The sequence below is a fragment of the Channa argus genome, chromosome 15 (assembly GCF_033026475.1).
Source record: "Channa argus isolate prfri chromosome 15, Channa argus male v1.0, whole genome shotgun sequence".
Taxonomy (NCBI): Eukaryota; Metazoa; Chordata; class Actinopteri; order Anabantiformes; family Channidae; genus Channa; species Channa argus.
In genome coordinates this window covers 4,175,327-4,196,880 of record NC_090211.1, presented here as the reverse complement: position 1 = coordinate 4,196,880, position 21,554 = coordinate 4,175,327, and the positions used below count along the sequence as shown (strand labels likewise).

The 21,554-nt window shown below is 37.6% G+C and overlaps 2 protein-coding genes and 1 long non-coding RNA gene across 3 annotated transcripts; 1 reads left to right on the top strand and 2 right to left on the bottom strand.

The window, feature by feature from the left end:
- Positions 1-6,218: 6,218 nt before the first annotated feature.
- LOC137100100 (uncharacterized) lies at positions 6,219-12,926 on the bottom strand. Its single transcript, XR_010910844.1, has 2 exons — positions 12,775-12,926; positions 6,219-12,665 (listed from the first exon to the last, which is right to left on the bottom strand). It is a non-coding gene; the product is annotated as an uncharacterized lncRNA (long non-coding RNA).
- Positions 12,927-14,307: 1,381 nt separating this feature from the next.
- On the bottom strand, positions 14,308-17,452 carry LOC137100312 (heat shock 70 kDa protein 1). The gene is made up of 2 exons (XM_067478064.1): positions 17,294-17,452; positions 14,308-16,652 (listed from the first exon to the last, which is right to left on the bottom strand). Exon 2 carries the CDS (start codon positions 16,631-16,633, stop codon positions 14,714-14,716), a length of 1,920 nt encoding a protein of 639 aa, XP_067334165.1. The 5' UTR covers positions 16,634-16,652; positions 17,294-17,452; the 3' UTR covers positions 14,308-14,713.
- A 701-nt stretch (positions 17,453-18,153) lies between these two features.
- On the top strand, positions 18,154-21,002 carry LOC137099669 (heat shock 70 kDa protein 1-like). Its single transcript, XM_067476800.1, has 2 exons — positions 18,154-18,312; positions 18,954-21,002. The coding sequence occupies exon 2, from the start codon at positions 18,973-18,975 to the stop codon at positions 20,890-20,892; it is 1,920 nt and encodes a 639-aa protein (XP_067332901.1). The 5' UTR covers positions 18,154-18,312; positions 18,954-18,972; the 3' UTR covers positions 20,893-21,002.
- Positions 21,003-21,554: the final 552 nt, after the last annotated feature.

Sequence of the window (21,554 nt, the reverse complement as noted above, 5' to 3'; positions counted from 1 at the left end):
CTTATCTTTTCATAAATATCTACTAAAAAAAACTACAACTTCATGACTAGTTTGAGTCAATCATGATCCAGTATACTTGAAGACTCCTGGGTCCTGGTCTTCATATGTGGCTCAAGTAATTCAGGCTGATATATGTTAATCCTGGATGAATTTAGCCTGTATTTGTGCCTTTTTTAAAAAAAAGGCCAAAACTGTAAAGAGTTAAGATCATAATCAGCATTTGTTCAATTGACAGCGTTAATCATGTGAGTGCAGGTACATGATTAGTGTCAGAAACCATCTACTTACTAAAATACCTTGAAAATGACGTACGTCCATGTCCAGAGAGCCTCTTTAAAGAATACAGTATATTGATGCGCTCTTGTTATAACTAAACTAGCTAAACACACTGATTTCAAAGTTAAAGTGTAGTTATAGTACAGAGTATATTAATACATGTAGTATAGTATATACATACTGCATATACAGAATTTGGACATGACATAGTGTACATACAGTGGTGCAGTGGCAAATCCTACATCTTTTTGAGTCCACTTTGAAAATACTCCGATTTCATCAGCTGACCGAACTGTGCAGAATTTTTCAGATTTGTCCATAATTGAGAAGGTACATCTATTTTAAATTATATGGCCAATAATCAAACTATACCCTTGATCTCTTAGAAACAGTCGTGTTTCTAAATCAAATCAAATTTTGAGCTTTAGTTGTTCCAAAATTCACGAAGAGGAAAAGTTATGTTAAGTTATGCTTCACACATTATGAAAAATAGCATAATTGATAAAATAGCTTGACATTAACAATAAAAAAAGAAAACCCACAATTAAAGGGGGTTTTATATAAATGTGGAAAAAAAAGATTAAATTACTCAGCAAATATCAAAACAAATAGGCACTTAAAAATTAAAGTACTTGAAAATGGAATAGATGAAAACTTCTCACTTTGATTCTGCACCTATTTTAGTGCAATTTTAGAACATCAAAAATGTTTCTCATGTAAAGAAAAAAAACATTCAAATGTGACACAGAAATCACAATAAGAACTTTCATTTTAAAGCAGCTAATGTAATAAAGGAAAAACAAGCTTATCTCACATATTGTAGCTGATTAAAATCTACAACTATAACACAATAGACACTGACAGGATTGTATTGTTCCAGAGAAATTAGACTTTCAGCACTACTCTGTGAACTTATTCAGCTTCAGCTTTTCTTTTTTAAAAACATAGTTTGTAGTGGAATTTTTAAGTTGATTGATCTGTATTATTCAGCAACAAACTCCACCTCCTCACCAAAGCTACAGGAAGATGTTCACTGCTTCACAGGACGACAGTGTAAAGTTTGAGTGGATTACAACTTCTTCATAATGCAACATTTTAGCCAGACAGTTTACACCTCCACATGCCACCTGTCATTTCCATCAGATCACATCACCCCTGCAGAAATACTGTCCCTGGTCAGATACCGTAGATTTAACAGTTTGGGACTAATTCATTAATTTCATCACAAGACAAGTCTGTGACATCTGACCGCAGACAACACAAGCAGAATTTGTTATCGTGTGGACACATGTTTTAACAATAGTGAATGTGATAAGACACAGACAGGTGATGCAGCACTGACTGGACGTGGAGGTTTACAGCACTGTGCTAACATCACATGCTGCAGGAGGAGCCACAGATCAGGACACAGATGATGGCAGTGCTGTATTACAGAAGTCAATCCATCAATTCATTGATTACACTGCTTCTTATTCACCTATTCGCCAACACTCACCGGGAGCAATTAAGTTTGGCTTCAGTGTCTTGCTCAAGGACACTTCAATACGTGACCAGAGAAGCCGTGGAACAAACCAACCACTGCGGGATTGGTGGCTGCCACAGTTACCTTGTTGTCTGCGATGCTGGGATGGGCACTTTGTAATTCTCCTGTTTTAAAGCACCACTATTTGATTAACAGTGGAGATACAGTTTATCCCGGTGTTTCTTTTAGAAACACAAACCAATTCACACATTAGCCATCCCCAGCCCTCGCAATTGGTTTGCTTTAGGAAAAAAGGTCTCATGTTAGGAATCTTAGTTTGGACAGAGATGAAAAGAGGAAGGGGATGAGTAAGAGTAATCATTAGAGATGACATCCGAGCATTAATCATGGATGAAGTTTTCTTGTATTTGTGCTTTTAAAAAAGTTAAAATCATGTGATTGCAGGTACGTGAGCAGTATCAGAAACCATCCTAGCATGTACTGTAGTAGTAAAATGAAATGTATTACCCCAGTTATTATCTCATTTTAAGTGTATTTCAGCATTTTAATTCTGTTCTTTTATTCCTCCTTGTGTTACAGCATGTTCTGACTGGTGTCACTTTCATTACTGTAGATAGTCGATATTTAAAGTAAATCTTTTTAGACCATGAAAGATGTTGGTACATCAATACTGAGGTTCTTTATCATGTGCATACCGCTATGCTTCATGTAGAGTAATGCTGTTAAAATATACATACGTCCTTGTCCAGAGGGCATCTATAAATAATACAGTAAATTGATGCCCCCTTGGTATCACTAAACTAGTTCAAACACTGGTTTGAATCATAAACTATAGTAATAGTTACAGAGAGTATAGTATAATATGTAGTATAGTATATACATGTTGCATATATAATTATCAAGATAACAGGTAAATGTGCAGGTATCAATCGCAAATTCAAACTGGACATGACATAGTGAACATACAGTGGAGCAGAGACAGTTTTAAAAGATCTGTTGACCAGATATGACCATCTTTTTGAGTCCACTTTGAAAATACTGATTTGATAAGCTTTGGGTTTTCAAGGACATGACTTAATTGCACACCCGCAAAATTACTGGCTTTAAACAGACCAACATAATATGTTGACGTGCCGATTTTCAAAAGGAGCATCTCGTACGTCATAGTCCGATTTGCCCATGATGATTTTGATTTTATTTTCTATTACTAAAAGGCCCCTTTACAAAATATAACCCCTGATCTTTTAGAAACAATTTTAGAAAGAAATCAAATTCTGTTGCTGTAGTTGTTCTAAAAACTCAAAAACAGAAAAAGGGTTATTATATCTTACAGTTTTAAAAAGTTTGCATAAATGCTAGAATAGCTAAAGAAATAAGGATAAAAATAGGAAGCCAACAAGTGTCAAATTTTCTAATAATTACAGCATCATAATCAGGGTAGGACATGCATACACTACTCACAAATATCTGACTTTCGGGTGAAATCTATGGAAAATGGAAAAAGTTCATGCCACAGCGATATTATATCATGAAAGTAGGGCATTTAAGTAGAAGCATGCAAAGGTCATTTTTTTTTTATCTAAATTTTTTATTTTTTAGCAATTTTTTGAAACAAAAGCAAATAAAAGTAGTGGATACACTACAACAGTTGGACATGTGCATTCAAAAGTTCAGAGAAGTTCAAATCAAGTTCAACTGTAAGTGCATTTTAGGTGCATTCTGAAACTATTTGTAAGTAGTGTATATAGTGTATATACATAAATTGGCATAAACCAAAATGTAAAAATGTCAAACTTGATCTGAGAACCTGTTGCTCAAAGGGAATTTCATATAAATGTGTATTAAGAAAATGACCACTGTTACTTTATTCCTCATTGTGCAACACTGTGTTCTGACTGGTGTCACATGTAAATAAAGTAGATATTTAAAGTGAATGTTTTTCACTTTTTCAACCTTTTATATCAAAGTATGTTTGTACATCACAGCTTAAAATAGGTCACAGGGAAACATTTGGTGTGCACAGCAGTGCAGCAGAGGGTTAGGGTGGGTTTGAGAAGGAGGACAGGAGGAAGAAGACATGAACAGTGGTGGATGAAGTACTCAAAAACTGTACTTAATAATGTACTTTAGTAAAAGTATAAGTAGCAGCAGAAATTTGTACTTAAGTAAAAGTAAGTAACTACGTGATTTCTATTTTACTTGAAGTATCAAAATTAAAAGTTACTAAAAAGACAATTTTTTTCTCTGTCCTTTTCTGTGGACCATAGCTGCCTCAGGGGGGACATTAAGTAAATAATGGTAAATAAACAAATGATGGGTTGAAGCTGATTAACTATATGATCTGATGCCTTTTCCAGTTTTATTTCTTAACTACTACAAGGCAACGCCATGTTTAAGTATGGGATGCCAAAGAGTAAAGTTACTGCATACCAGCTCACTTTGAGTACTGCTAATATGTCAAATATGTTTTTTAAATAAGACCATTCATTTTCATTAAAAAATAGAAAAAGTGGTTTATTATGAAACATTTTAAATAATCTGATTGTAACACTACTAACATTAGAAATGTAGTGAAGTAACAGTGAAAATAGCCATAATTAAATTTACTTAAGTAAAGTACAGATAGATGTACTTAAGTACAGTAACAAAGTCTTTGTTACCTTCCACCACTGGACATAGAGTAGGAGGAGATGTAGTAATAGATGGAGGAAGAGGTAAAGCAGAACAGGAAGGAGGGAGATGAGGTGTGTTACAATGTAGCAATTGAAATAAAAGAAACAAGAAATAACCTTTTCCCTTCCTCTGTACGGACAGTGTACTATGTTTTTAATCTTTCTCTTTGCCCATTTACATATTTACTTGTGTGTGTGTTTTTGTTAGCTAGTTACAGCCTTTATGGCTGCTTTGTATGTGTAGTCAATTCTGTTATTTGATGCTGGAAGAAATTTTTTGAAAAGAGTTTGCAGGAGCTGTTTATTTTACGAGAGCATTTTTTGCTGGTTTGGTTTAACTCTTTATGGTTATAGCCTGTAGTTTCAGAAAGCAATCAGAAACAAACTGTACAAGTAGGAACAGGATCAGCCAATCAGGGACAAAGATTTAACTTGTGTATGTCCCAGATCATTTCTCATCACAATATGTCATAAATTTAAAGCCAGCTTTGATGGAAGGAATTAAAATTTGTATGAAATCTTGATTTATTACAGATACAGCTGACATATAAAATTTAGCTACTCTTCTGGATATAACCATTAGTTTTAAATAGCACATTATTAACAACCAAATAATGAAGATGCTCTTCTGTCTCTGCTTCAGCCTAATACCAGATGATGGATTGTTACTTTTACCAAACACACAGAATTGTCACTGATAGCAGTTTGTTAGAGACAGACCCTAAACGTCCCTAATGTTCTCGTGATGATCACATCTACATCTTCACAGTCGTCGAACAATGTCGAAATCTGGAAAGACAAAAAACTCTGCTGGTACTCTAAGAGTTTTTGCTACTTTTCTTCTTTAGCTTTAAATATGATTTGTGACCCTTCTAGACCTTAAATCTGATTTCAAGTCTGCACCATGTTGCAGTCAACCTCTGTTAAAAACCAACATTCTGGAGATTCACTAGAATGTGACAAAAACATGTTGACTGTGACCAATCTTCAGAGTTTCCTAAAATGATTACGAACCAACATCAAAACCAGAGACAGTGCAGCAGCAGTAAAAAGGTGTTTTACACCCCGCTTGTGAACTTTGTGCTCTATTCTAAATCATCTTTGAGTTTTACTGTTTGACTGTTCTTCTAATGAACCTCAGTTCAGGAGTAAAGTAAAAAGACATACAGTATGAATTCATTCAACAGCTGAGGAGGGGAAGTCATCACAGGTTAGAGCAGAAAGATGAATGATTCTGTTTCTCCACTGTCATCAGAAGAAACACACTTGTCACCAAAGCTACAGGAATCAAAAAGTCCCTGTTAGTTATAGTTATGTTTTAAAACTTCATCATAATGAACATTTGTTTGTTTTGTGAGTGTATTTAACTTGGCGTTTTCTCTCATACACTGGAAATCATTGTCATGTTTGTTCAAGTTGGAAAGCAAAGTTCACCTGCTGCCTTAAAAATGCAAATTAACAAATGAATTTAGGTTTGATAATTAGTTCAATGTCAGTTTATGAGAGTAAAACAAACTTATTTTAACTAGATTTAAGATACAACACTTAACTCAAAATATTAAGTTGACTTAACCATTTAGTCACATGCTTGGTCAAGATATATGATTTGACTTTTTACAGTTTGCAAATAATCATGTTGCTCAAGTCATTGTGTACCAAAAGAAGTACAAAGAAAACATTTAAAGCTGGTTTCTGTCTTCTTAAATTGTAAGTGTGTGCTGGTAGGGACTTAATTCAGCACTTTTATCATCATAATTTTTAACATTATTTATTTTTTTATTTTTAGCTTCCTTTTGGCTTATCCTGTGAGTTCAGAGTCGCCACAGCGGATCATTGTCTGCATGTTCATTTGGCACAGTTTTTACGCCGGATGCCCTTCCTGAAGCAACTATCTTCAATTTCTAGCGGGCTTGGACCGGCACTGCACAGCTGGGTATGGGAAGGGGCCGTTGGGGGTTCAGGGTCCTGCCCAGAGACACTTCGACATATCGCTGGGAACGGGGATCGAGCCACTGAGCTGGTCCGTGGATGACTGCCTTTACCTACTGAGCTATGGCTGCCCCATTTTTAACATTATTATGATTTGCATTATTTTTTATGATTAAACTAACCTATGTAATATGTCCTAACCACGTATAAAAATTTACCATGAATGAATGTTTTCTTCAAACTATAAAACATAAGAGTATCTGAGATTCTAAACTCAAATGATGGATGCTAGGAAGTCTGCTATTTTTGTTACTGTCAAACTTAATTTAGTATTTTAAGTGAACCATCTGCAGGTTATTTATTTAACTCATTTCAAATTAAAAGCCCTCAAGTCATAACTCAAGTTTTAGTGAGTGGCCTAAAACTAGACTTAATTTGAAATTAACAATACTTACATATTTACATTAGGTTATGTAGAAAAGCTTATTTAGATCCACTAAATCACTGTATAATGTTTTACAGTGTAAAAGCCAATAAGAGAGAACATGGATTTTATCTTTTTTATTTATTTAAGCTGATTATTATTTTTCTTTTGAGAGAAGTCACAAAACTGACATTGACCACAAACAAGGCTCCACACCTGAAGTGTTTTTGAACTATTGTTTGGCTGCATATCAAGTGTTTAGAGATTATATGAGAGTAACACACAGCTTCACAAGCTGCCTGTGATTTCCATCAGATCACATCACCTGAGCAGATAGATGGTTCCTGCTCAGATACAGTAGAGTTCAGTCACTAGACAGTTTGGGACTAATTCACTCATTACAACCTCATTGTCATCACAGGGCAAGTCCATGACACCTGATCATACACACAGATGACATAACCAGAGCTTGATGTTTATCTTTTAGTCAGATCACTGATTAATCCATTCAAAGGAAATTAATATGCATCCGCTTTAATAATGACTTCAATCATGTTAATGCAAAATCCCTCAACAATTGAATCCTCAACCATGATTTAATTCATTAGTTTAAACTTATGTGACAACAAACCTGCAACCATCATGTTTGATGTTGTACTGTCTTTCTCATACTTGTTTACATGATCTGCAACATGTAGTGTAAAACTCCCCCCATGTCCCCAAGGAGAAGTTTGGTTTGCATCAGTGAAAAGTAATGATAATATTAATAAAAACGGACAGATAAAATAATTAAAAGTCAGGCAGTCAGGTTGTACTTGTTACTTGTCACAAAATTATAGAATATTGAGTGAAGGACAAACATTTTGCAACAGAAGACATTTGAATTCCAACTTCTATAAGTTCACATTTTGTTTAAGAAGCCAAAAGCTGAATATATAAAGCATCAGTATCTGTTTGTATCACCTCTAGAAGAAAAACCTTTATCGTGATGGGAGCAAATGAAACTGACTTTGCAAAGGATGTTGAGGGTCCGGACTAACTTAAATTAAAATTAAAGAAAACTTTAATTTCTGTGTGGCTGTAACCTGACACACGTGGCCAAGACCATTAAAATTTACACCACTGCTACCTTACACGTTTTTACAATTGATTGCTAAACCTACAAATTACAGCAAATTTCAAGACTTAATCACAAAAAAGCAGAGTCTTGTCCACATTAACATTTCTAACTTTTCTCACAAAGAACAATTTTTAGTTTGCATTTTCATAAATAAAATCAATATCAGTGTCGAAAGAAACTTTGTTATCTAATAGGTTTTCTAAGTCCATATACTGCTGGACCATTGGTACAGGCTCCCCTTTAATCAGAGGACTAGCAGATTTACAAGTGTCAGAAGTAGGTCTGCTATAAACATCAGTGAACATCACATTATTCTTAAGAATGATATTTCACATATATAAGATAATCCTGTTTAAAAGCTTCTATTGGCTTTCAGAGTCAGATCACATGTATCTTGAAGACACACATTGTATCTTGGATACCATGATGTACTTACTAATACCAGTGCAACTTCCATTATAGTTAGGACACAATAATATTATTGTTAGTGTACAGTATAAATGTTTCTTTACCATTTGCATATACATATGGTATAAAAACAAATGAAGTCTCAGTCATGTTGGGCAGAACATCTGAGCTCCACCTTCATCTGATATGAGAACAGGGAGAATGGTGCCTAAACTCAACCCTGTACAAGGACGAGTTACCTGAAAGTACCGAGGAAATGTCAACGTATCAACTTATAAGAACAGATTCAACTATTGGCCACTTAATTCTACTGTTGTACTGTTTGTATGTTTCTTTTTGCAGTAGCTCATCCACAGTGTCACTGCCACTGTTTGGTTTATCAGATATGTAGATTTAGATGTACAAATAGAAATGTAAAAATGTTTGTGGTCACCTTTTATATTAATGTACTACATTTATGTAGTCCTGATCTAGGGACAGCATTATCATAGGTGATGGTATAGAGTTTCCACTGACTGAATCTGTCTTTTGTTGGTTTGAACAAGACTAAAGTAGAGAATAGCCAGATCACTAACATGTGACAAAATTGAATTTTAACTTTGGAATACAGAAACTGGGATTATTCTAATTCTGAAGACAAACTCCAAAACATAAGGAGAATAAGACAATTTAAGCTATGTTATTTGTAGTAAATATAATTCTACCTAAACATCAGGTGAGCAGTTAACAGATCATCTTCAGCATGCTGTCAAATTCTGACTGCCTTTTTTTTTTTTTTTTTTTGGGGGGGGGGGTTTTCATCTGTAAGATCAGGAGACTATAGTAACTTGTACCAGAAAATCAAGTACATGTTCTCAGGTACTTTGATAAAATATCAGCCATGCCTTATCTCCAGTGTCCAAACAAAGTTATGCAAACCATACACCATATTTTGCTGAAGCAACAGGTCTGGACACTGATGATGACCAAGGTATGAATACAAATGACTGGAGTTGCAGCTGTTAGCTGTTATTATATATAATTTCAGCTACTAATTAAAACCAATACTGCAGAAAGAAAAATCAGAGAATTGTTAAAGTAAATAAATATAATTAACCATCAATACACTAAAATGTGAAATCAAAAGACAATCAACATTCCATTCAAAACCATCCCAAAACCCGCCGGGAGAATATTGCAGTACCAGCGGCAGAAGCTACAGAGTCGGCAGGTTAAAGTAGTTCCAAACACGTTCCACACACATTTCAAGAAGAAATATTGTTATTTTTGCTCCAGTTTGTTTTGAAAGCTGTTGTTACTTTGCAGATTGATTCAAGGTTGATCTTTGTGGAGAATTTAGAATCTACCATTATTATAATTTAAATTAGCTGCACCATTTCCATGAATACGACATTGACAGTGACTATAATAATACAAGTACCATATCAAAGAACCCTGTCTACCAGTGGTCTCTCTTCTTTACCTTTAAATCTTAATGCTTTAAAACATTTTTTCTGATGTCACAGTCAAAAAACGTTGCTCCCAACAACATTTAAAATAACAACTGCAGCCAGAAAATCATTTCTTCTTGTAAAAAAATACCCACATCAACTGCAAAGATGATGATCACAAATTACAACATAAAGAATTAACCTCACAAAAAAAAAAAACAATGGTTATAGAATCCCATCCCACCAAAGGTCATTGACATTTAGAAGTCAGATCCAGCTCTGATGGAACCCAAACATCCTGCTACTACCTGCCTGTTGAACCGAATTTGAACCGGAGACCTTTAGAGTGCAGAACCTACCAGTGACTGTGGCTGATTTTATGTAGCCTTGAGGAGGTTGATACATCAGTTGTTGCACTGTGAGTTTGTAGTTCAGATCCAGACTCTCTGAATTTAGCTACATCTTCTTCTCTAGTTCACCTGGTGTTTGCTGGAACTTTAAATTTAAAAACTGTAAACTCCATTTGAAGTAAATTGTAAGGAGCAAGAGACCATTTGAAGTAGTTTGTAATGCAAGTGACTACTTCCAGTTAGAAGTACATACAATTAGGCACAAATGCTTGTTCTCTCAATTCAAAATGGCAAAAAGGGTCAAATAAGAGAAAACAATCAACATATTTACTTCATATTCCAATAGTACAGTATTTAATCAGAAATTAAAGTTAATTAATAATAGATTTATCAAGGGGTATGCAAACTGTTGCACTATGTAATTCAGTATTTAACTTCTTTTTACACTGACAATCTTTGTTAATTGTGATGATAAAAGAACGTTTATCTGATAAAAGATAAAATATTATGTTGAAGAATAAAAATGAAGTATTATTCTTTGTATATAAAAATTGTTAACTGTACTTAGTTTTATTGTCAATCTTTTTTTTTTAATAGATATTTTTACATTGACTTGTTTTTTGTTTTGTACAGAAATTACAGCCGCACACTTTTGCATCCAACTATATAGTACAATATTTTCTTACAATTTTGGGGCAATTGTATTTTGAGTGGTATACCTTTACATACTTTTATCCCTTTAAATTTCTCCACTGCAATCATGTGACAGCTATCCTTACTAGAAAGCAATTGGTAGGTCTATTACATAGAATCAAATGTTTAACACAAAAGTTGACAACCTTTTTTTCTTGTGAAGTCTTAGAAAACAATATGTCTGTGTTTTTAATAGTTTTCCCAAAGACATTTACCATCTAAACATCTCACTGTTTCATTTAACTGTGGGCTGTAAAACTTTCTGTGCCACCGAAGGTGAAATTATAACACCTGTGTATTTGGAATGGAGTATTATCACATTTTCATGTGGGAAATTTAGCCCTTTAGTTTTTAAATTCAAAGTTTTTGTATAATAAATTAAGAATTGTATCTACTGAATTATTCACACAGATAGGGATAGAAGAACAGTGAGTATGAGAGAGAAAGGATTGATCACTTTACAAACCGCACCCCACTACCTGTGAGCACATGTGGTCCTTTAATTCCTCACCTGCAGCAGTACATTATAATTTAACAGATTTTGGTTGAAAACAAGACATTCGCTCACTGACTGGAATGTCCCTGTCAGAGAGGGAAGGACAGCTCAAATGTACTTTGAATATATTTTAGGATTTTCCTAATATTGTTTGACCACTGTTCACCACATGAAATATTGTGTATAAAAAAAGAAGCAAGGGAAGGAGGAAAGAAGGAGGGGAAAGAGAAAAGGACATAAGGAAGGATAAAACAAAGTAGGACAGTACAAAACAAAAGGAACAATAGAGAAGTTTCACACAATACTGTTACTGCAAATTAGTCAGGCTAAGAGTTCAAAAGGACATTTACAGTAAAAGTAATCTTTTTCTAAATGTGTAGAACCATATAATGAATGGTTAAAAACCTGGTGGTTAATATTTGGAGCATTTGGACAAAATGTTGTGTAAAACATTTTAAGCCATTAGCCCTAACCTGTCTTTCCTATTACAGCTCTGTAACTTCACAAAGCACTGAAGTAATTATCCCAGAGTATAACTACACGTTACTCATTTTGAACAAAAACAAGAATAGAACAGCAGAGGACCAATAATAATAATCTGTCTCTTGACCTACATACTTTATTAATTTGGTATTACATGAAATACCAGCTAATAAAAAGGACCTAATTAAATATTTTTAGAAATATCCACTGTTAACAATAATTACATCCCATCCCACTGTTTTTGTTTTTACATTGACTCATATACAAAGAAATATGACAGTAATTAGAGGTGTGACCAACGCAGTTTATGCCAACATCCTAAATGTGAAATTGGCCTGACTGTATTACATCACTACTACCCCCTCCTCCAATTTATACTTGTGTGTAATAAAAACTGAACAACTGAGAAGAAATTTGGACGGTTTATTATTTTGTTTTTCCTCTAATATATTCAAAAATGGTTCAGGTTAAACATTACAACCACAGCCACTAATATTAAGTTTACTTAGGTTTGCAAATTGTATGTACATTGTCTACTATTTCCACAAAGTCCCTGGACCTTCCAACCACAACAGGGTCAGCAGCGCTTATTTTGGAAGTAATTTAATGACGGTCCCTATCTGATAACGCGCCTCCCGCGATTACAGACACTGGGCTAAAACTGAGGCGACAGCGGTGATTTCAGTGAGGATGGACGTCCTTCAAACTCACTTTATCTTTACTTTGAAGCCACCAATAACCTAAAAACTGCAGTTTCAGTTTCAACTACGACTCAGTTTCGATAAACTGAGACAGAAAATACTCCTGGCCATCAAAGCTGTGTCCGACAGTTTTGACCTGTCCTCTTTGTCATTTTACTTCTTTTTTGAAACATCTCTTTGCGTCACGGTTGGCAAGTTTTCTGCAATAAACAAAACATGTATTCAGCAAATACAAAACTCCTCACGTTGCCAAACACTACAATTCTCCCATTACTGTTAAACGAGAACTAAACGTCATCTCATACTCACGGGTGATGGTCGCTCTCCTCCCCGTTGCTTGGATCTGCTGCCGCGCTGTGACGAAGTCCGGATCGGAACAGAGTTTATCTTCTCACCAGCAGCTTTATAGCAGTGGACACAGTCTCTCATTGTTTCCAGAAGTTTCGCGCAAGCATAAAAGTCAAGTCGGACTCTTCGACATAGAGTAGCTCCGGTTAAATACTTCAAAATAAAGGCAAGCCTTCGCTGTTTGATATAAAGTAATACTGGGATCGCGCGGTAATTATCTTATTTTGAAGGAACATAGTACCTATTCCGGTTATGGACTTAATAACTGCAAAATCTTGACGTTTCTTTATTTCAACTAGGCTGGCCAATCAGAGCCAGCTGCGCATCCGGTTGTTGGAGAGCCTATTATTATGAGTTTTCTGCCCAACAACAGAAACTTCTAGAAAGAACCAGAACAGAAACTTTCCCACTATGTCATAAAGAAAGATCCCTCGTTAGTATACATTCTTTATTGCATAATGTATAAGTCCAAGGACCCACCCAGTATAGTGTCTTACCGTTCTTCATATCAAAACACTCTCTAAGCACTTTGTGGTCATGTTATATATCTTTGTGGTGGTTATGCATCTCATCGTCATTGAAGAAAAGAATGTCGTTTATTTATGATGTTAGTTTTCTCTATTGTTGCCTGCTTTATTATTTGTCATTTATTATTTATTATGATTTATTGCAATCAGTGTCTCTAATTGTGGTTGTTCTTGTTTTGTAATTGATTTTCCAACAAGCATGTTTTTGTTACTTCATATGCAAAGTAGGAGCGGTGGACATGATCTATACTCCATTCATGAGAATCCCCATGCACTTCTAACTAAATACAGTGCTATGATGTTGGCAAAAACAGATACTACCTTTCATAATAATATTTGTATCAATAAATATTGTATAGTAATATATAGGCAATATTTTTAACAAGTTATCTATGAAACTATGCCTGTTCACTGCCCTCCAGGGGTCAGACTGGAACACTAAAGTTAGTGGCAAAAGCAAATGATAAAAAAATACAACTTATTATTAGTGTAATTACTACAAATAGCAGTTGCATCAGTACAGCTGTAACAACAGGGATTTGTTTCATGTTTTCGGCTGATAAAGTATCACAGAAATCATCATAACCATTGTTTCATTCTAGCTGTCTAGAACTCTAGACTTAGTGTTCTTCATTTGCAATAACCCTTATAGTTGTAATAACTACATGGGAAAATGTAAATAAAACAAAATTTACATTTGTCATTAAACCCAACAATTTTTTTTCTGTTTTACTTTTATGACATCAGTTTATTCACTATGGTCTAAAGACCAAATCTTATACACACATCCAAGTATACAGTAAGATGTTTATTACTAATATATACAATTTCATCATTTTTTTGGTTTAAAAAATTAAACATTTAGTTTTGTCATTTACTCAAAGAAGTTTGGATGGCTTTTAAGAGTATGTATGATCTGTATTATGAGTATTAAAACTAGAAAGATGAAACCAACACAACCAAAAAATTGTTTCTATTTACATCTTTATTGCAATGTCCAGCAAGGAACAGATGAAAAACATATGAACTTGTATAAAAATTTTAAAGGTTTTAAATTAGACTAAACAAACAGCAAAACCCAACTCCAGTAGCAAATCCAATGACATTTGATCAAGTGTGTACACTGAAGATGTGCAAACACACAAACTGTGTTTTTGTGGACTTAAATCATATAAATACAGACCAAAAGTTTTTAATTACAGTTAATTCTAAGAACCCCCCCCAAAAATATCCCACTATATTTACATGAACAGAATGTAAACATCTTTGCAACTTATTTATTACATATGAAATAAAGTCTAATCTAATTCAGGTAAGATGTGCAGTTACAGTTTAAAGTCATTTGAGTCCCAGAGTCCAAATCAGGGGCCATTTCAGTCGACCTCCTCAATGGTGGGGCCCTCTGCACCAGCTCGTGCCTGCTCCCTACAACTACCAGTGGGCATTGCTCCCTGATACAACTTGCTGATGATGGGGTTACACACTTTCTCCAGCTCTTTCTGCTGGTGTTGGTACTCCTCTTTATCAGCCAGCTGGTTGTTCTCCAGCCACCTGATGGTCTCATCACACTTCTCAATCAGCTTCTTCTTGTCCTCCTCAGTAATTTTGCCCTTCAAGTTCTCATCCTGCACACTGCTCTTCATGTTGAAGGCGATGGACTCCAGCGAGTTCTTGGCAGCGATTTTGTCCCTCTGCTGGTCGTCCTCAGCCTTGTATTTTTCAGCGTCCTGCACCATCCTCTCAATCTCCTCTTTGCTCAATCGGCCCTTATCGTTGGTGATGGTTATCTTGTTCTCTTTGCCGGTGCTCTTGTCCACCGCAGACACATTCAAAATGCCATTTGCGTCAACGTCGAAGGTGACTTCGATCTGGGGGACCCCTCGTGGTGCGGGTGGGATTCCTGTCAGCTCAAACTTGCCCAGCAGGTTGTTGTCCTTGGTCATGGCTCTCTCCCCTTCGTAGACCTGGATGAGGACCCCGGGCTGGTTGTCAGAGTAGGTGCTGAAGACCTGGGTTTGTTTAGTGGGAATGGTGGTGTTGCGTTTAATCAGGGATGTCATGACCCCTCCAGCTGTCTCAATACCCAGAGACAGAGGTGCCACGTCCAACAGCAGGAGGTCCTGGACGTTACCTGACGTATCACCCATAAGAATGGCAGCCTGGACGGCAGCACCGTAAGCCACCGCCTCGTCTGGGTTGATGCTCTTGTTTAGCTCCCTGCCATTGAAGAAATCCTGCAGGAGTTTCTGGATTTTGGGGATTCGGGTGGAGCCTCCCACCAGGACAATGTCGTGGATCTGCCCCTTGTCCATTTTGGCATCCCTCAGGGCTTTCTCCACTGGTTCCAGAGTTCCCCTGAACAGGTCGGAGCACAGCTCCTCAAAGCGAGCTCTGGTGATGGAGGTGTAGAAGTCAGTGCCCTCATACAGGGAATCAATCTCAATGCTGGCCTGGGAGCTGGAGGACAGGGTCCTCTTGGCCCTCTCACAAGCTGTGCGGAGTCTCCTTAAAGCTCTCTTGTTCTGGCTGATGTCCTTCTTATGTTTTCTCTTAAACTCCTCCATAAAATGGTTGACCATACGGTTGTCAAAGTCTTCTCCACCCAGGTGAGTGTCTCCAGCTGTGGATTTTACCTCAAAGATGCCGTCTTCAATTGTCAGGATGGACACGTCGAAGGTGCCTCCCCCCAGGTCAAAGATCAAGACGTTGCGTTCTCCTGACTTGCTTTTGTCCAGACCGTACGCGATGGCAGCTGCCGTGGGTTCGTTGATAATTCTCTGGACGTTCAGTCCTGCGATTACACCAGCGTCTTTAGTCGCCTGTCGCTGGGAGTCGTTGAAGTACGCTGGGACTGTGATGACTGCATTGGACACCTTGTGGCCCAAGTAGGCCTCAGCAATCTCCTTCATCTTCACCAGGACCATTGAGGAAATCTCCTCAGGGTAGAAGGCTTTGTTCTCCCCTTTATGCTCCACTTGAATTTTGGGCTTCCCTCCATCAGACACCACCTTGAAGGGCCAGTGCTTCATGTCAGCCTGCACCACTGGATCATCAAACTTTCTTCCAATCAGTCTCTTGGCGTCAAACACAGTGTTGCTGGGGTTCAGAGCCACCTGGTTCTTGGCTGCGTCCCCAATGAGCCTTTCAGTATCAGTGAACGCCACATAGCTGGGGGTGGTCCTGTTGCCCTGGTCGTTGGCAATGATTTCTACTTTTCCATGCTGGAAAACACCCACACAGGAGTAGGTGGTGCCCAGGTCGATGCCAATTGCTACACCTTTAGCTGCAGACATTTTCACCGGAGATGGTCACCTGTCAAACAGTTTGGGTACATTTTAGAATCAAGTTGAGGGAAATAAACATCAGCACATCACTACATCAGTACATTGATCAACAGCACACATTTCACGGTCAACTTTCATATTTTTGACATTATGGTCAATGGCAGACGATGTATTTATTTATTTTACTTCAATAACAGCAGTAATATTGCAGTGTATGAATACTTGTTGAGTACTGTTTAAAAATAGTTCTTACACGTATCATAGGTAAAATAAGCATAGTGTACAAATAGTAAATGCACTAATAAGGCAGACTTTTTCATTTTCAGGATGAAAAAGAAGTGTCAACAACGATAATACTCAAGTAAATAATATGTTGACTAGTTTTTGTTTTTAAATATATTCAAGTACAGGCTTGTAGTTGTACCTTCCACCTCTGTTAACTCCTTTAGAGAAGAATCTATTTAAAAAGCAGCTCCATCTTTTACATTTAGACTGCAAATCTCATATGTACAGACGTATTTGAAAAACGAGTCCAAACAGCTTTTTGTACCTACATCCCTACAATTAATAACACAGTTTCTACATATTTACAAAGCATTCAATTATGAAACTTATATTTAACTTAGATTCTAATGCAGCTTTCCTCTCAGAAAATAAGGTTGAACTTACAGTTTAGTGTGGAGTGGTCTGTGGTCTGTGGTCTGGAGAGAATGAATCTTCTCTTTCCTCTCTGGATCTTCTGTTGCGCTCTGATCTCTTTCTCTAACTGTCTCTGCTCCGACCCGCAGCTTTATATCTATGGAAGCTGCTTTCTGGCTGCTTCTAGACGTTTCTACCCGCAAGTCAGCGTCTTTGGCAGACATGACTTCCTGTTGGTATTTTCAAAATACATCACATTGATATCAATACATTTAGTAGTAAGCGAAGATAACCATGAATAAGTCTTATTGTGAAAGTAAAATCTCAGATTACAACTGACATCTTGACGGAGGTTTCAATCTCGCTGGAGTCTGGCAAGGCAAAAACCAATATTTCTAAAGTTGATATTTTAAATTATTTTGCTATTAATACCAATTGAGTGATAAAACCATGAATGTCTTACTGTTAGCTCTAAATCTAAGAGTAGTTGTCTGATTATTTCTATGTTTTGATATTTAGCATCAACTGACTTAATACATTTCAGAGTGAAACAAAATGTACCTTTTACTCTACATTTATTTTACCTACATTAGTTCCAAATAGTTAAATTCAACTTGTGAATATGCTAAAAACAGAGAATAAATATTTCAACGAAACATTTCTGTGTCTGGATCATTCTGGAGATTGCTATACTTTTCCTGGTTACCTCGGGGGATTTTGCACAAAGCCGCATCTAATGTCCAGTTTCAGTCTAGGATTTTACTTTCACAATAAGACTCATTCATGGTTATTTTCGCTTACTACTAATTGTATTGATATCAATGTGATGTATTTTGAAAATACCAACAGGAAGTCATGTCTGCCAAAGACGCTGACTTGCGGGTTGAAACGTCTAGAAGCAGCCAGAAAGCAGCTTCCATAGATATAAAGCTGCGGGTCGGAGCAGAGACAGTTAGAGAAAGAGATCAGAGCGCAACAGAAGATCCAGAGAGGAAAGAGAAGATTCATTCTCTCCAGACCACAGACCACAGACCACTCCACACTAAACTGTAAGTTCAACCTTATTTTCTGAGAGGAAAGCTGCATTAGAATCTAAGTTAAATATAAGTTTCATAATTGAATGCTTTGTAAATATGTAGAAACTGTGTTATTAATTGTAGGGATGTAGGTACAAAAAGCTGTTTGGACTCGTTTTTCAAATACGTTTGTACATATGAGATTTACAGTCTAAATGTAAAAGATGGAGCTGCTTTTTAAAAAGATTCTTCTCTAAAGGAGTTAACAGAGGTGGAAGGTACAACTACAAGCCTGTACTTGAATATATTTAAAAACAAAAACTAGTCAACATATTATTTACTTGAGTATTATCGTTGTTGACACTTCTTTTTCATCCTGAAAATGAAAAAGTCTGCCTTATTAGTGCATTTACTATTTGTACACTATGCTTATTTTACCTATGATACGTGTAAGAACTATTTTTAAACAGTACTCAACAAGTATTCATACACTGCAATATTACTGCTGTTATTGAAGTAAAATAAATAAATACATCGTCTGCCATTGACCATAATGTCAAAAATATGAAAGTTGACTGTGAAATGTGTGCTGTTGATCAATGTACTGATGTAGTGATGTGCTGATGTTTATTTCCCTCAACTTGATTCTAAAATGTACCCAAACTGTTTGATAGGTGACCATCTCCGGTGAAAATGTCTGCAGCTAAAGGTGTAGCAATTGGCATCGACCTGGGCACCACCTACTCCTGTGTGGGTGTTTTCCAGCATGGAAAAGTAGAAATCATTGCCAACGACCAGGGCAACAGGACCACCCCCAGCTATGTGGCGTTCACTGATACTGAAAGGCTCATTGGGGATGCAGCCAAGAACCAGGTGGCTCTGAACCCCAGCAACACTGTGTTTGACGCCAAGAGACTGATTGGAAGAAAGTTTGATGATCCAGTGGTGCAGGCTGACATGAAGCACTGGCCCTTCAAGGTGGTGTCTGATGGAGGGAAGCCCAAAATTCAAGTGGAGCATAAAGGGGAGAACAAAGCCTTCTACCCTGAGGAGATTTCCTCAATGGTCCTGGTGAAGATGAAGGAGATTGCCGAGGCCTACCTGGGCCACAAGGTGTCCAATGCAGTCATCACAGTCCCAGCGTACTTCAACGACTCCCAGCGTCAGGCGACTAAAGACGCTGGTGTAATCGCAGGACTGAACGTCCAGAGAATTATCAACGAACCCACGGCAGCTGCCATCGCGTACGGTCTGGACAAAGGCAAGTCAGGAGAACGCAACGTCTTGATCTTTGACCTGGGGGGAGGCACCTTCGACGTGTCCATCCTGACAATTGAAGACGGCATCTTTGAGGTAAAATCCACAGCTGGAGACACTCACCTGGGTGGAGAAGACTTTGACAACCGTATGGTCAACCATTTTATGGAGGAGTTTAAGAGAAAACATAAGAAGGACATCAGCCAGAACAAGAGAGCTTTAAGGAGACTCCGCACAGCTTGTGAGAGGGCCAAGAGGACCCTGTCCTCCAGCTCCCAGGCCAGCATTGAGATTGATTCCCTGTATGAGGGCACTGACTTCTACACCTCCATCACCAGAGCTCGCTTTGAGGAGCTGTGCTCCGACCTGTTCAGGGGAACTCTGGAACCAGTGGAGAAAGCCCTGAGGGATGCCAAAATGGACAAGGGGCAGATCCACGACATTGTCCTGGTGGGAGGCTCCACCCGAATCCCCAAAATCCAGAAACTCCTGCAGGATTTCTTCAATGGCAGGGAGCTAAACAAGAGCATCAACCCAGACGAGGCGGTGGCTTACGGTGCTGCCGTCCAGGCTGCCATTCTCATGGGTGATACGTCAGGTAACGTCCAGGACCTCCTGCTGTTGGACGTGGCACCTCTGTCTCTGGGTATTGAGACAGCTGGAGGGGTCATGACATCCCTGATTAAACGCAACACCACCATTCCCACTAAACAAACCCAGGTCTTCAGCACCTACTCTGACAACCAGCCCGGGGTCCTCATCCAGGTCTACGAAGGGGAGAGAGCCATGACCAAGGACAACAACCTGCTGGGCAAGTTTGAGCTGACAGGAATCCCAACCGCACCACGAGGGGTCCCCCAGATCGAAGTCACCTTCGACGTTGACGCAAATGGCATTTTGAATGTGTCTGCGGTGGACAAGAGCACCGGCAAAGAGAACAAGATAACCATCACCAACGATAAGGGCCGATTGAGCAAAGAGGAGATTGAGAGGATGGTGCAGGACGCTGAAAAATACAAGGCTGAGGACGACCAGCAGAGGGACAAAATCGCTGCCAAGAACTCGCTGGAGTCCATCGCCTTCAACATGAAGAGCAGTGTGCAGGATGAGAACTTGAAGGGCAAAATTACTGAGGAGGACAAGAAGAAGCTGATTGAGAAGTGTGATGAGACCATCAGGTGGCTGGAGAACAACCAGCTGGCTGATAAAGAGGAGTACCAACACCAGCAGAAAGAGCTGGAGAAAGTGTGTAACCCCATCATCAGCAAGTTGTATCAGGGAGCAATGCCCACTGGTAGTTGTAGGGAGCAGGCACGAGCTGGTGCAGAGGGGCCCACTATTGAGGAGGTCGACTGAAATGGCCCCTGATGTGGACTCTGGGACTCAAATGACTTTAAACTGTACCTGCACATCTTACCTGAATTAGATTAGACTTTATTTCATATGTAATAAATAAGTTGCAAAGATGTTTACATTCTGTTCATGTAAATATAGTGGGATTTTTTGGGGGGGTTCTTAGAATTAACTGTAACTAAAAACTTTTGGTCTGTATTTATATGATTTAAGTCCACAAAAACACAGTTTGTGTGTTTGCGCATCTTCAGTGTACACACTTGATCAAACGTCATTGAATTTGCTACTGGAGTTGGGTTTTGCTGTTTGTTTGGTCTAATTTAAAACCTTTAAAATGTTTATACATGTTCTTATGTTTTTCTGTGCTGGACATTGAAATAAAGATGTAAAACGAAACAATATTTTGGTTGTGTTGGTTTCATCTTTCTAGTTTTAATACTCAAAATACAGATCCAACATATTCTTACTCTTAGACTTAACTTTAAATGTCTGTCTTACCTTGATTAGTTTGGTTCTTATTTTAACGTCCGAATCTTTATTGTCGTCATTGAGCACTAATCTATTTTGCCACATACATGTTAAAATTAAATTCTTTCTTGGCATTTAACCCTTTCCCCCTGGGGGGGGAGCAGTGGGCAGTGTGTGTTTTTGTACAATTATCATCG

Bases quoted from the DNA above. Each gene is read 5' to 3' on its own strand.
- LOC137100312 (XM_067478064.1), bottom strand. From the start codon at position 16,633: ATGTCTGCAGCTAAAGGTGTAGCAATTGGCATCGACCTGGGCACCACC.
- LOC137099669 (XM_067476800.1), top strand. From the start codon at position 18,973: ATGTCTGCAGCTAAAGGTGTAGCAATTGGCATCGACCTGGGCACCACC.